The sequence below is a fragment of the Vipera berus genome (assembly GCF_964194415.1).
Source record: "Vipera berus genome assembly, chromosome: Z".
Lineage (NCBI taxonomy): Eukaryota > Metazoa > Chordata > Lepidosauria > Squamata > Viperidae > Vipera > Vipera berus.
Window position 1 is genome coordinate 13,823,433 of NC_138205.1, and position 16,140 is coordinate 13,839,572.

General features: G+C 44.5%; 2 protein-coding genes across 3 annotated transcripts in view; both read left to right on the forward strand.

Moving 5' to 3' along the window:
- Window positions 1–1,470: 1,470 nt before the first annotated feature.
- On the forward strand, window positions 1,471–10,209 carry LOC308678443 (vitamin K epoxide reductase complex subunit 1-like protein 1; the record flags this gene model as incomplete). The annotated part of the gene is made up of 3 exons (XM_081345644.1): window positions 1,471–1,730; window positions 6,118–6,227; window positions 8,470–10,209. 3 exons carry the CDS (start codon window positions 1,471–1,473, stop codon window positions 8,694–8,696), a joined length of 597 nt encoding a protein of 198 aa, XP_081201770.1. The 3' UTR covers window positions 8,697–10,209.
- An 846-nt stretch (window positions 10,210–11,055) lies between these two features.
- Window positions 11,056–16,140, forward strand: part of LOC308678283 (branched-chain alpha-ketoacid dehydrogenase kinase-like) — a 45,176-nt gene continuing 40,091 nt past the window's right edge. The window contains exon 1 of one of the 2 annotated variants that reach the window (XM_081345386.1): window positions 11,056–11,083. The gene's annotated coding sequence lies outside the window, so the exon portion shown is untranslated. The remainder of the gene's footprint in view (window positions 11,084–16,140) is intronic. The other variant, XM_081345387.1, reaches the window with a different exon arrangement.

A 16,140-nucleotide genomic window follows, 5' to 3' on the forward strand; every position in this document is an offset into this window, starting at 1 on the left:
TGTGGGAGAAACATCCCTTTCCAACCATTTATGTAGTGTTGCTCTAATAATTCAAGGCATGTCCATGGGATTACCGGATTTCCACAGGACTCAAGGGGAGCCATTGCCTTTTAAGACCTAGGCCAGGGGTAGGTCAACCTTGGCTCTTTTATGACTCGTGGACTTCAACTCCCAGAATTCCTGAGCCAGCCATGCTGAGGGGGAAAGGGAGAGTTTTCTATGCTTAGCCATGCTGGCTCAGGAATTCTGGGAGTTGAAGTCCACGAGGCATAAAAGAGCCAAGGTTGCCTACCCCTGCATAACCTCCTTGGATCCCCCAACCAATCTGAGATGCGCGGAAGGGCCCCCCCCATTTAAAGGAACGCTAGACTGCACTCTAATGGCAGAAAGTGAAGAAGAACTAAAGAGCCTCTTGTTGCGGGTGAAGAAGGAGAGTGCAAAACTTGGGTTGAAACTTAACATTAAGAAAACCAAGATCATGGCATCCGGCCCTCTCAATTCCTGGCAAATAGATGGGGAAGAAATGGAGGTAGTGACAGATTTTATTTTCCTGGGCTCCAAGATCACTGCAGATGGGGACTGTAGCTGTTGTGTCTGTAGATTAATTAAAAGGGGCCTTTCTGGAAGCGGGAAGCTCTGAGTGCCATGATTGGCTGATGCAACTTAGGCGGGAGTTTCCGGGCTGGGGATTGGCCACTGTTTGAATGTAGCTAACTATATAAGGGGGAGTTAAACGGTTAATTGGCAGTTGACTTATGCTTGTGTTAATAAACGTTCTTGCATTAAACCTCACGGCGTGATCGTCTATTCGAACCTAACAGTAGCCAAGAAATTAAAAGACGCTTGCTCCTGGGGAGGAAAGCCATGGCAAATCTAGACAGCACACTAAAAAGCAGAGATGTCACCCTGTCAACAAAAGTGCGTATAGTCAAGGCTATGGTCTTCCCAGTTGCAATGTATGGCAGTGAAAGTTGGACCATAAGAAAGGCTGAGCGCCAAAGAATTGAGGCCTTTGAACTATGGTGCTGGAGAATACTCCTGCGAGTCCCTTGGACTGCAAGGCGATCAAACCGGGCAGTCCTAAAGGAGATCAACCCTGACTGCTCTTTAGTAGGCCAGATCCTGAAGCTGAAACTCAAATACTTTGGCCACCTAATGAGAAGGAAGGACTCACTGGAGAAGAGCCTAATGCTGGGAAAGGTTGAGGGCAATAGAAGAAGGGGACGACAGAGAAGGAGGTGGCTGGATGGAGTCACTGAAGCAGTAGGTGTGAGCTTAAATGGACTCCAGAAGATGGTAGAGGACAGGAAGGCCTGGAGGAACGTTGTCCATAGGGTCGCGATGGGTCGGACACGACTTCGCAGCTAACAACAAGACTGCAATCCCCAGCATGCCTTGCTCCTTTTCTCCCCACCCCCCTTCGCTCTCTGACTGGCTGGGACGCCCGTTCGAACGCACGCAGGCCGGCCAATGGGAAGAGGCCTAGTGTCCCAGAGCCAGGTTGGAACAAGCGGCATTGGCTCGGGCGGTCAGTGTCCTCTCCTGGCGGCCGACGGCAGGATGACGGTGCCCAGGTGGGAGCGCGCAGCCCGGCTGCTGCTCTGCGCGGCGGGGCTGGCGCTTTCTATTTACGCCTTGCACGTGGAGACTTCCAAGGAGCGCGACGCCGCCTACCGGGCCATGTGCGACATCAACGCCGACATCAGCTGCTCCCGCGTCTTCACCTCCAGGTCGGTGGTGCCCCAACTCCGATCCAGCAGATCCTTCTCCGCCCTCTAAGCTTGCATCCCCTAAGCTTGTGTTCATTAAGTGGAAGGGGTGGAGTTGTCGGGCTCCGGGGAGGTTTGTCTTGAGGAAGCGCGGAGGATACTTGAGCGGCTTCCCCGAGGTTTCTCCATTTTCAGGTTTAGGCGTTCATTCCGGACGGGAGACCACCAGGAAATCCAGGGCTGCAGGAATTCAGAGTCGGGAGGTGCACTATTCTTCAGCGCCTGGGCGGAGGTTTAGGGGCAAGGACGCTTTTAGAGTCGAGCCTGGTTTTTGGACATCCTGTAATTTTTCCTAGCAAAAATCCGGAAGTGGCTGTGCCTTTTCCTTCCTTTTAAGGAGTTTTTCTGCCCTCCCAATCGAACCTGCAGCCCTGGGGCCCTCTGGTGGTCTCCTGTCCATGGAACTGCATGAACCTGGCCTGATCTTAGCAGCCCAGGAGAAGCCAATTGAGTTCTGCTATTGGGGAAACTGGCAGTGCTTCTTTTCTGCTAAGGCAGTCAAACTACTACTCTCCCTGCGTGTGGGATGGCTGTGGCTGGCGGCAATCCTGTTGCAACTCTTGTTGGATGTGTGTGCAACACCGTGGTGCGTGTACAAAAGGGGGGGTTAAAACTGGCATCCCCTAAGACAGGGGTAGGCAACCTTGGCTCTTTTATGACTCGTGGACTTCAACTCCCAGAATTCCTGAGCCAGCCAGCTCAGGAATTCTGGGAGTTGAAGTCCACGAGTCATAAAAGAGCCAAGGTTGCCTACCCCTGCCCTAAGAGCAGTGTTGTTTTTGTCATTTCTTATTCCTCCTTGCTATGGCTTCTTCTGGCAAAGGCTTTATTTTATCATGTCATATCATAACTTTAATTCTAAAGATTTATATTTAGGGGATAAGCCTCCCAGTGCATCAGGAAGATGGCAGTATTTAGGCACCAATCCCCCTATTGCGGCTGGGGAATTCTGGGAGTGGAAGTCCAGGGATCTTCAAGCTGCCACAGTTGAAACACCCTGGTCTACAGCCTTTTGCTTAGGAAGCTGAATTGCAGAAGACTGAAGGATGAGAAAAGCTGGGGTGGGTGGGGGTGGTTTGCTGTTAACTGAGAATTGAAGGGGACCATCTTTTGGAAAAGCCAGGGCTGGAGAAGGAGATGAAATTCTGCCTTAGCTTCAAGCACCCAGAAGCTCTCTGTGCATGCACAGAATGTATTTCAACTCATTCGTCCATGACCAAACTGCCACCCCAGCACAGTTGATATTGTAGAGCTGACTAATGTCTCTTGTGATCTGAGCTTTCAGTCTTCTGGATATGTTCTCTTGTGATAGGTAGTCCTTGACTTATAATCATTCATTTAGTGACCATTCCAAGTTACAACAGGACTGAAAAAGGCAGATATGACTGGCTTTCCCACTTACAACCATTGCAGCATCCCCATGGTCATGTGATCAAAATTTGGGTGCATAAATGTAAGCCAGATTTGTTTAATGGCTACATGATTCACTTAAGAACCACTATGATTTGCTTAACAACACTGGCAAAAAGAGATGTAAAATGGCGCAAAACTCACTTAACAACGGACTTGCTTAGCAATGGAAATTTTGAGTTCAATTGTGAACGTAAGTAAACCTTTACAAAAAAAAACATCAGAATTACACAGAGTTTAGGCTTCATTCTCCCTGGGATAATGTTCTGCACTGTATTTGGAAATGCCTCAGCTGCAGGAGAGGTGTGCTTTAATCATTTGTAAAAAATAAATAAATAGGTGAGATACAAATAAATAAAAATTCTCCATGCAAATGAAAAGGACAGCCCTTCTGTTCAGAGAAAGTTAATTATGGAGAAAGCTAGCTTTATCCCAGCCTGGAATAGAATCGAACCACTGGAGGTTTTTAAGAAGAGACTGGACAGCCATTTGTCTGAAACGTTATAGGGTTTCCTGCCTGAGCAGGGGGTTGGACTGGATGACCTCCAAGGTCCCTTCCAACTTTACTATTATGATTATGATTTGATTCTGTGGTTCTCTTCTCCCCTGTTCTGTCTCTTCATCTACATTGTGTTTACAAGTAAGTATGTGGCTCCTGGCCCAGGACTCTCCACTCTACAATTTAGTTGAAGCGTCCTTCTCATTTTGGTCTCTGGTTAGGCTCAAACATAATTTCCAGGAAATTTAAGAAGTTTTGGGAAGACAGCCTTTCCCATCAGAACCAGCATTTGAGCTGTAGTGTGAATTCTCTCTTCCAGCCCTACTGAAAAAGCCTTGATCAATTTTTGGATGCCTCTCAACCCCAATGACAGATGAGTGTCTTCTGGAGGCCAAGAGAGAAAAGAACTGAAAAGGGTACAAAAGAGAGAATAGAACAGAATTAGAATTAGAATAGAATAGAATAGAATCTTTACTGTCACTTTAAATGTACATTAATCAGCATACATTAAAAGGAAAGTTCATGGCATTCAGCTCTCAAAAAAATACCATTATACATATACCCACACACAGGCACACATATATGATACAGAGAAACATCACAGTCTAGTTCGAATGTATACATATAGATGACAGAATTTATTTATTTTTTTGCGAATTTACAGGACGGATGGTATAAGGAACAAAGCTGTTATAGAATCTAGTAGTTCTGTTATAAGTACTTCAAAACCTCCTCCCAAATGGGAGCAGCAGAAACAGACTGTGAAGTGGGTCGGTGTGGTGTCCCTAACAATGCTTCGAGCTCTAAGCACATAGTGCTTATAAGCAATATCCTGAATAACGGGAAGCGAGCTTCCCATATTCTTCTCAGCTGTCCTTACCACTCTCTGTATGGATCTTCTGTCTGTGGCTCTGCTACCACCAAACCAAACCGTGATGCAGTTTGTTAAAACGCTCTCAATCGTGCCTCTGCAAAAAGTGGTCAGGACAGAAGGAGAAAGATGTGCCCTCCTTATCTGACGTGGGAAAGGCAAACGCTGGTTTTGCATGCTTCACTACAGATAATGTAAAAGTTGGCACAGTTTCCCATCATTTGCAAATATTGCATGAGCTGCACTGATTGGCAGTTGACTTGGATGCAATTCATGATGCTGGTTTAAAGCCTTGCACAGCATCGGGCCTGGTTACATAAGGGACTGCTTATCTTTAATTATATCTGCCTGTCTGGTTTGGTTCAGCAGGGTGGGTCAGCTTTGGGTCCTGCCAACTAAAGAATGTCATTTTTTTTTCTCAAACCAATTTTCCACCAGACATTCATGGGGCTTTCAACCTGATGGCATTCTGGAAATTATACAAGACTCCCAGTCAGAGGGACTCTGAAGCTCCCTTTTTATTTTCACTGCGTTTTTGGTTTTCCTACTTTGCTCTTCTGCTTCGTTGTTTAATTTTTCATTTAATAAGTTGGGAGGTTTTTTGTTGTTGTTTTTGTAAGATGTCCGGAAGCATGTGGGAGCTGGGGAGCCTATAAAATAAAATATAAGGCAAAGGAGGGGCAGAGTGATGCCTTCACCCCATTCAAGCCTTCCCCAGATAACTACATCTTTCTGTAATGTATCCAAAGTAGGCTAGTCTTTTGTGCCTTGAGTGAGAACGCTGGGCTAGTTTGTTCAGTGAGCCATTTGCTTGTTTTCTTGCCAGTCCATGGTATTTTCAGGAATCTTCTCCAACGACAAAGTTGAGAAGCATCAATACAGCTAGTTCTTGACTTACAAACCATCTGTTTAGTGACTGTTTAATGTTACAATGGACCTAGAAAAACTTACTGTGCATGCTGTAGGAAAAGACAAGGCAGTATCTGGGGGTGGGTGGGGGTGGAGTCAAGACAGGAATTAGCCTGGAGTTGATATGTTCCCACAAACAAGTCCAGCCTCCTTAAATTCTGTTAAGTCTTATCTAGCACCACTTTAGTGCTGGCTATTAGTTGATTAGATTCTTGTGTATAGACGTATGCAATGTTGTCCTGACTCTTCATGCCTGACACACTTAAAATTGTCTGTAGTATCTCCAAGCTCTAGTGAACAAAATTTGGGCATTTGGTAAGCAGCATGTATTTCGGATGGTTGCAGCGACCCAGGGTCATGTCATAAAATGGGGCGTGAGGCACCAAATAACCACCTTGCTTAAAAACAGAATTTCTGGTCCCAATCATGATCGTAAATCGAGGACTACCTGTGTACTTTTTTTTTCTCCCGTTTCCTCTAAGTCCAATTTCCCTGCTGTGAAGTGTCACAGGAAAGACTATATCCTGCATCTCTTCCAGGACTGTGTGTTGTTTTTCAATTTCTCCATCTAGCTTCAAGTCAAGATTCCCAGGAATTCCAAGTCCCAACCTCTGCTTTATCCTCGCTGTAATCATTACACCCAGCATTATATCTTCCAGGTGGGGTCGTGGTTTTGGCTTGGTGGCAGACCTTCTGGGACCTCACAGCCTCTTCAATCAGCCAAACAGCATTTTTGGGATTATTTTCTACATTCTGCAGATACTTCTGGGTGAGTCAGAGGCAGAGGATGTGCAAGAGAAAGCATGATGGAAGAGAGAGGTCCATCCTTTTGTCCTCTTGAGATCCAGATTGCCTCACAACCCTGTTGCTGTTGGTGAGGTGTATAGCTTGTCATTTCTCTAAGCCAGGGGTAGGCAACCTCGGCTCTTTTATGACTCATGGACTTCAACTCCCAGAATTCCTGAGTCAGCACAGCTGACTCAGGAATTCTGGGAGTTGAAGTCCATGAGTCATAAAAGAGCCGAGGTTGCCTACCCCTGCTCTAAGCGCTTAGAGCTCTTCACACTGTGGGGTTGTCAAGAGTGAAAATTTGGCAGCTACGTGCCTCTCTGTTTTCCTCTTGCCATTAGAATAAGGGGGGGGGGAGGAAGGTGTTTTTGAATGGGTTAGTCAGAGAAACTAAACCTTTGCAGTTCTATGAAAGTCGGCAGTATGGAAACCTTTCAAGGACTTTCTAGCAGGTGTGAAGAAGATAGCAGACGGGTCTCATAACAGAGAGAACATGTCTGCATGAGCTACATTACGTCTGGTGGGGTTTGACTGGGAAAGTTATTGTTACATGCTATGGTCTGATGCCTTGGGAGTGTAGAGTTAGTTTTTACCTCGCCTTTACTAGGCCTTGTATTCAATATACAGTAAGCTTTTCAGAAATGAAAATAATCCTTGGAAACCTGAGCTGGAAGTTGACAGGGTTCTTGTGAGCTAGGCTGCCTTCACAAACGGTCATCCAAGTAGGTTTAGCTAGTGCAGTTTCTTTACGTGGCTCCCTAGCCAGCATTAACTCATTGTCTTCCTTGGCAGAAGAAACAGATGGCTGCTTTATCTTCAGGCTTGCTCAAATATTCATAATACAGGTTGTCCTCAACTTATGACCATAATTGAGCTCAGAGTTGCAGTTGTAAGTCATGCTAGTCATTAAGTAGGTCGCCATGTGACTGTGCCCAATTTTACAAGCATCTTTGTAGGGGGTGATTAAGGGAATCCATTTTAGCCAATAGGTGGGTTTTTGTTTTGTTTTGTTTTTTGCCAGAAATTGGAATTAATGCTAGTTTCTGGCAAAAACCTGACGGATAATAAGTTAAGGACTGCTTGTATTATTCTTGCTTGAATCATGAGCATCATGATTTGGAATAGGAGGGGTGGGAAACAAATGGAAGAGGATAAATGTTGGGTCAAATCCCAGGTCTGCAAAAATGCAGAAAAGAAAAATCTTTCCCCCCCCCCCCCCAAAAAAAAATTTGTTTGCAGGACAGAATGTGCTTAGTAGCTAAGGAATGTGATACAGGGAGTTGCAAAAGAGTTGAACTATGGGGACACCAAAGATAAAGAACAGGAAGTGATCTTCAGAGCACAGGAAAGGACAAGTGAGAAACAGATGTAAGCTGGGCTCACATGTTATGATGAACCATGGCTTGCTTAACAATAGCTTGATCAAACACGAAGTAAGTTCACACAACCATGGTAAGCCCTGAACCATGGTTCACGCAAATCTTCGAGCCAAGCCACCTTTAAGTCTTTCTCTTGTGCAGTGTTTTTCAATCTGAGCAACTTTAACACTGTTTTGAACACTGACAAATTTAAGATGTTCAGATTTCAACTTCCAGAATTCCCCAGCCAGCAGTGTGTATGTGTGTGTGCGATTCTTTCTGCAGCCTGCATGGGTGGCTAGGGAATTGTGGGAGTTGAAGTCCACGCCTCTTAAAGTTGCTCAGATTGAAAAACACTTCTTGTTATGTATTAGGGTTAAAGAAACACTTGTATAACAGTCACCACTAGGAGGCGTTGAACTGTAACCATTCTGGCGGGAAATGGTTTGGCAGGAAGTAGAGGTTCAATCTGATTGGCTGGCTGCATACCTGGCAAGGTATATAAAGAGTACAAGTAACCCCTAGCCAGCAGTACAGTTATGGTCACCAAATAAAAAGCTGTTTGACTGTACTCATCTGCCTGGCATCATTCCTACTCTTCAGAACCCACTACACAACACTTCTCTAGGGCAAGGCTCTTCAAACTTGGCAACTTTAAGACTTGGGGACTTCATCTCCCAGAATTCCTCAGCCAGCCAGAGGAATTCTGGGAGTTGAAGTCCCCAAGTCTTAAAGTTGCCAAGTTTGAAGAGCCTTGCTCTCTACGGTGTGAGCTCACTGATCAAATCATGTTTTTACTATTAACTCCTAATAGCAGCATTTCTGTCAAAGGGCTGAAAAGCTAACCCTGCTTCCCCCTCATAGGTTTCTTTAACTACAACCTGGCAGCCATTACTCTAGTGGGCTCTTCGTTTGTCTCCATTGCTGGATCTCTCTACTTGGCCTACATCCTCTTTTATGTGCTGCATGATTTCTGTGTGGTTTGCATCAGCACCTACGTCCTCAACTTTGCCCTCCTGTTTATAAACTACAAGCGCCTCGGCTACCTCAACCGCCCACCCCAGCCGAAGACAAAAGCGAAAAGGCACTGAACTCCACGTCCTTTAGGCCCAGGCAACCCCTGGACCTTATTTTTGAAGACGACCAAGTAGACTTAGATAGTTTCGACTTCATCTTCTCTGCCCAGGAGGCCATCTTCTTCAGCATGTCTCCCATCATCCTTCAGACTCCACAAACATCTCAACTACCTGATTTCTACTACCTGGAACTGAAATGGAAGCTACCTTGCATGGTGCAAACCCAAATTAAGCTGTTTTGATTTTACAACTTGTTAAGTGGCATTTTTCCGCAGCTCTCTTCACTTGTTTTATATATACTCACTTTGTACAATTGGAGGTTGTTCTTGATGTCTAGAAAATGATAAATGGAGGAGTTTTATTAGTGGATTGAGGTGTAGGGGGAGGTTTAATATAGGGGTAGGTAGCATCAACGTAATATGGGCAACCAGGTGATTGATGCCTGACCCTTTTTCATTGCATGGCACACATCACATGCGTGTTAAAAGAGGCAGGGGCTTATTCAGTTATACCTGCCATTTTGAAGCCCTACTTAAAATAAACTTTTAAGGATTTTGGAGTATGATATTAAATGCGTCTCCCCATTGAACAGGGGCTGCTTAAACCAACACGGTTTCACACTGATAATCAGGCTTGATGTATTTTTCCCATCATTAATTTCCTTTCAGTTGTGAATCTACGAAAATTGAATTATGACATATTCAACCATTTAAAATAAAACTAACACGTTAGACTTAAATTTTACAAAGGTAGTTTAGATTACTATTTTAAACTCTACACTGGTGTTGATTTTCTGTATTGGGCACCAAAGGTTATTGAGCCATTTCTATGTGTATAGCACAATATATTTGGCAGCCACTGGGCTCAGTGGGTTAGGACGCTGAGCTTGTTGATCGGAAGGTCGGCAGTTTGGCGGGTCGAATCCCGAGTGCCGCGTAGCAGAGTGAGCGCCTGTTACTCGTCCCAGCTTCTGCCAACCTAGCAGTTCGAAAGCACGTAAAAATGCAAGTAGAAAAATAGGGACCGCTCCAGTGGGAAGGTAACAGCGTTCCGTGCGCCTTTGGCGTCTAGTCATGCCGGCCACATGACCACGGAGACGTCCTCAGACAAGCGCTGGCTCTTTGGCTTTGAAACGGAGATGAGCACCGGCCCCTAGAGTTGGAAACGACTAGCACGCATGTGCGGGGGAACCTTTACCTTTACCTTTTAATCACTTTCTAGCTACTTATTCCTGTTGCAGGAAGAGAAAGTTGGACAGAAGGAACATGTGGGGTTTTTTTACATTATAATTATGTTTATAACAAGCAGCATCTATTCCCATTGATTTTTAGGTGAAATAATAGAAAGATTTGAAAAAAATGGAGAAACTGTTCTCACAGCTAGCAGCAGTGGGCGCTGTTTTTCTATTAATGCAATCCGCTCTGAACTTAACTTTTGTAATGTTTTATCCAAAAAATAAAGACATCAAAGACAAAAGTCCAGACTGGTTTTCTGTCTAATTGACTCAGTTAAGACTTGTATGATCATGACGTATACGCTTATGTAAAAACCAACCCCGTTTTCAAGTTACATCTTTTGAATATTTCTTTTCACATAAAGGAAAAACAGTACCTTCTTAAAATTCCACTTTGTTTTTTTTTAAAAAAAATATTTCTACTGATATACTTCTTTAATTTCTCCCAGAGAAATTGGTTTATTTACTTTTTAAAGAGTGAATATTTACACAAATTGATCGATTATGCTAAAAACAGCTCAAGCAGAAAAAAATCTTGGAATGATAATAAAATACCAAAGGTGAAAACAACAACAACAAAAAAGTAGTTGGTGATATTTCTATTTTCAGTTCTGGAGTACATATTCAGAAACCTCAAAGACAATTCTACCTGAAGTGCTTCTTTTGCATCAGTATTGTAATATAAAGAAAATAAATGTAGAGATTAATCCTGTGTATTTTATCTGTAATATGCTTTTTCTAGGGACCAGATACCCTTATATCACCCTGGTCTCTATATTTTTTTACCGCTTTGGAAAGTTGATGCATTTCAGGACTGTTACGAGTTATTGAAATAAACGCTTGCTTCAATATCCCCACGATCTTCCTTTACGTTGCCATCGCTACATCAGAGTTAGCCGATGCTCTTTAATAACTACATTTCCCGTTAAGCTCCTCCCGTGTCGCGCGGGGCTTTCTGGGATTCGTATTTCTCCGAGCGCCTGTCAAGCTTCACGGTCGTGCCTTTGCCGGACTGCAATTCCCATGCGGCATTGCTGCCTTTATCTCCGTCAAAAAAAAAAACAACAACCGCCTGCCATCAGTTTCCCCCTTTTTCTGCTAAGAAAAAGGCAGCTGGTTTAGCCTGGTCCTAAAGAGTGGAAAACTGCGGCGGCGTTTCGGCTTGGCGGTAAGGTGTCATTTAAGGAACATACCATTGTGCTTGCGCAGGGAGGGGGGGGCAGGCTCTGGACTCTCCTTTCTTGTTGCCCCGGCACGGAAGGTAAGAAGAGGCAGCTTCCTGGGTTTTATTACGAGCGGGATGCAGGCGCTGGGACGGAACCAGGATTCGCCTTTAGGCCCAGGAAGCCGCCTGATGGATCTGGCAGGGTGGGTGGGAGAGGGGACTCCAGGTGGCCCCGGGGGTGTGGGGGGGGGAGATCTGAGTGGACGCGTTGCAGCATTAAAAAAAAGAGGTTTTCCTTTAAGAGATAATCATGGGTTATGAAAAGCATATGGGGGTAGGAAGGAAGTTGGGACACAACTGCTAGAGCAGGGGTCTTCACACTTGGCCCTTTTATGACTTGTGGACTTCAACTCCCAGAATTCCTCAGCCAGGCACGCTGGCTGAGGAATTCTGGGAGTTGAAGTCCACAAGTCATAAAAGGGCCAAGTTTGAAGTCCCCTGTGCTAGAGCCTTGGTGGAGCAGTGGGCTAATGCCTCCTTAAGTAACACCAGCTGCCTGCAATTAGTGCAGGTTCGAGTCCCACCAGGCTCAAGGTTGACTCAGCCTTCCATCCATCCTTCCGAGGTAGGTAAAATGAGGACCCAGATTGTTGGGGGCAATTAAGCTGACTTTGTAATAATGCCGCTTGGGGGTGTGTGTGTGAAAGCCCTAATAAGCAGGCATATACATAGAATGATTGCTACTGCTAAGCTTGTAAGCCGCCCTGAGTCTTCGGAGAAGGGCGGGATATAAATGGAATTAAAATAAAAATAAATAAAAAATTTATGTGACAGTGGGGTTGGTAAGAGCAAAAAAACAAACAAACAAAAAAACTGCTAGCAACCACTGCAGGGCCCAAAGTGAAACATCTGGGAGGAGAGAATGGAAGGCGATTTCTTCTTGTCTTCATTTTATTTCTGCTTCCTTCGTTCCAATGAATTAATGCCATTCCAAATTAATTGCATTCAAATGGCAGATTCCTTGGGGGAGTGACTGGGGTGTGGGTGTGGGAGAGAAGGCTAGGAAATGTGGATCTCCCCCACGTTGATGGCACTGGTTCAGTAGTACGGTAGTTCGCCAGCGTCTAGGTATCCAGAGGTTTATTATCCCAACTCTGGAATTGAAAATGTTTTAATTGGGTTAATCCAGTTGGTTAAGCTAGGACCAGAATGACAAGGCTGGTGATTGGCAGAGGTCACCTGCTCCCCGTTGGGCATTAGATCTCTTCCTGCTGCCCTCCAAGACATCCTATCTTGTTCTTTTCCCTTTACTAGCTTTAACCTGAAAATGTAAACAGCTAGACCTAATAAGAAAGAGGTGGTTGTCCCCAAATTCTTGGTACGTGGCAGCTGTTCCCCAAAAAATGCAAACATATAATATTAAAGAAAATAACGACTGGGGGTGACAAATTACCTCAGTGAGGTTTTTCCCCCCAAGTGGACTCTAATACAATTCAGTGTAAATTGTATGTGATGCAGTACATTATATTACATACAGAATTGCCCGACAGACTAAAAGGCAAAACGAGATTTGATATATCAACTCTTGGAAGAGCTATCGTATTTGAGATCTGTGGGCTGCTGCTGGCAATGTGGAATTGTGTTTTCATAACAAAATGTGGTGTTTGCTGCTTTAAATCTCTTCCGAAAGTCAAGATAATAAACATTGGAATATGTGAGCCATGTTTTCAAGGTAGTTGGCTTGGTATGCAGACTAGCTGAATGAAGAAACGATGAGATGACACTGTATTAAGTTTCAGACTAAAAACTAGCCCTGAAGCTTGATTAGCAGGTATTTCGGATGATGAATTATGGCAGCTACATTACTCTGCAAAACGTGTTGCCCACACTGTCAAATCTCTCAGGTAATGAGCATCAAAGGAGGCCTTCAGTTCAAGGCTTGTGAAATTTGGGCCTTGCATTTTATAATATGCTTCTGGAAATGATATGTTAAGTCTTTATGGCAGTGTTTCTCAACCCTGGCAACTTTAAGATGTTTGGGGACTTCAATTACCAGAATTCCCCAGCCAGACTTCCTGCTGGCTGCAGGAAGAATCTCCCCCCCCCCCCGCTGGCTGGGGAATTCTGGGAGTTGAAATTTGAACATCTTAAAAAGTTGTCAGGGATGAAAAATACTGCAATAGCTAGGGTTCCTTAACAGAATATGCTGAAATCCTGCGATTAATTGATGTGAAAATGTGCCTTTGATTACTGTCATATTAGCCATGGTTTTGACCACAGGAAGAACAATACTGGGTCTCTAGTCTCTTAACTAGAACCTTGTCCTTGTGTCTATCAATTGTAAAATGAGAAAAAATTAACAAAAGAGATAATAGTCTAATAGCTTACAATTTTCTGCAGGTTTCAGAGTAATTTCTAGTTAAATATTTACTATGGGAGGAACAGATGGCTTCTTGAACTATGCTGGAAGCAGTGGCCTATTAACCTTTCTGTTACAACAATCTTAATTCCCAAATTCTTTGGAATTAGGCACTCTTCCTGTGGAGATTGCTTCAAGGCAATGTAGCCAAGTTCAAAGACTCAGTGAGACAAGAAAAAGCACTTCCATTTTTTTTTTGACAACCAGAAACCTCTTATTGGCCCTTATTAGAACCAGGAACCTGGAACATAGAAATGCTGGAATGGATCTTATAGAACCCCGACTCCCCAAAAATAAATGATAAATGTGAGATAGAAATTTGGGGCAAATGCAAAGAGGAGGGAACGACGTGATATTTAGGAAAGCTAAATAAACTTTCCTCAGTAAAACAAAAGAGTAAATTCAGATATCATGCCGCATCATGGCTTGTTTTGCCCTGGTTTACTGAAAAAGCCATAATTGGCTGGATTTCACACACGATGCTTAACCCAAACTACGCAAATCGCATTCTTGTTTCGTCACCCTGGATGTGTGAATCCAGCCAGTGTGAACGGAAGAGAACAGAGTGAAAAAAGAGATCCAGAGTGGTGAACTGCTCACAAGAAACAAGACCCTGAAGTTTATGTGCAAGAAAGCACGCTTAGGGTCATAGATTTCCTGTAGCAGCACTTGCGGTGCTTAAAAGTCACCATTGAAAACAAGCTGGCAGATTCTTGAGTAATGCTTTCTGTCGGGTTTTTTCCCCCCCTGTTTTGCTACCTGGTCCACATTTTAATGGCTTCCTGCTGGTTGACTGCAGTCCCTAACGAGTTTGCAGATTCCTGGGGCATCAGCTGACGAGACAGTTGACGCCATAATCTTTTCCAGATCCCCAAAACTTTACTGGCGCTCTGGGATTTCGAAAACTTGTTTGCCCGGCGCCTTTCAAGTCCTGTAGCCTTACCCCTCCCCGCAGGTTTCAGCTGCTTGGGGTGAAATGAGGCCAAAGACACGGACAGAGCTCAGCTGTCTTGTACATACTGTATAGGCATTGCCGAGAACGAGAAGGTTGTGGAGAGGGGCCAGACAGAGTGGTTATATGTCGGCTTTTGGGGGTTACCTGGGGGGATTAAAAAGGGAGCTGTGTGGAAGGGAGCTCTGCCAGACCTGGAGAAGAGGTGGGTGCATGGATTCTGGGGTTTCTGGAGAAAATAATAACAACAACGACAACAATAATAATAAAAACTACCTAGAACTAAGGAGAAACTTTCTGACAGTTAGAACAATTAACCAGTGGAACAACTGGCCTCCAGAATCTGTGAATGCTTCAACACTGGAAGTCTTTAGGAAGAGATTGGACAGCCATTTGTCTGAAATGGTATAGGGTTTCCTGCCTGAGCAGGGGGCTGGACTAGATGACCTCCAAGGTTCCTTCCAACATCATCATTATTATTCAACTGAAGTCAATTTGTTCAGAATAATGATGATGATGATGATGATGATGATGATGGAAGGAAGGAACCTTGGAGGTCATCTAGTCCAACCCCCTGCTCAGGCAGGAAACCCTATACCATTTCAGACAAATGGCTGTCCAATCTCTTCCTAAAGACTTCCAGTGTTGGAGCATTCACAGATTCTGGAGGCAGGTTGTTCCACTGGTTAATTGTTCTGTTAGGAAGCTTCTCTTTTTGGTTAGTTTCCATCCGTTGCTTCTTGTCCTGCCTTCGGGTGCTTTGCAGAATAGCTTGACTCCCTCTTCTTTGTGGCAGCCCCTGAGATATTGGAACACTGCTATCATGTCCCCCCTTGTCCTTCTCTTTATTAAACTAGACATTCCCAATTCCAGCAGCTGTTCCTTATATGTTTTAGCCTCCAGTCCCCTGATCATCTTTGTTGCTCTTCTCTGCCCTCTTTCTAGAGTCTCAACATCTTTTTACATCGTGGTGACCAAAACTGGATGCAGTATTCCAAGTGTGGCCTTACCAAGGCTTTGTAAAGTGGTGTTAACACTTTGCGTGATCTTGATTCTATCCCTCTCTTAAATTTGTGGGTTCCTTGCTGCCCCTGAGAGATTCTGCTTTGAGTTGTGGTTTCCAGGCTCACCAAGCCACATGGTCTCCTTCTGGAGCCCAAGCCAGGTATCCTGGTTTCTTCTTGCTTTAATTTCTCCGCCTTTTGGCCAGTTTGGGATAGAGCTGTGTGCCACTATTTACCCCCTGGCGTTCACTGTGGGTGTCCTGTTTTTCAAGTTCTTGGGGCATTGTTTCTCAACCTTGGTGGCCTGAAGATGTGTGGACTTCAATTCCCAGAATTCCCCAGACAGCTGGGGAACTCTGGGAGTTGAAGTCCACAAACCGTCAAGCTGCTAGGGTTGATAAACACTGCTTCAGAGTTTAGTGCCCTTCCAAGTTTGGAGAGAAGCTAATAATCTTGATTATCTTTCCACCTGTTTGCTTGCCACCTCTAAGGCCCAGTTGAGTCCTGTGGCTGTCCAGTCCTCCCATTAGGCACCAGCTCCCATTATCTCTGGTTCATTACTGTGTATGAGGGGAGCTGTAGTGCAGAAACCTCTGATGGGCCACCAGTTAGTTCTCCATCACAGTAGACCAGACTAGTAAACCAAAGTTATGAATGCTAATACTGTACTATTATTAGTATTAGT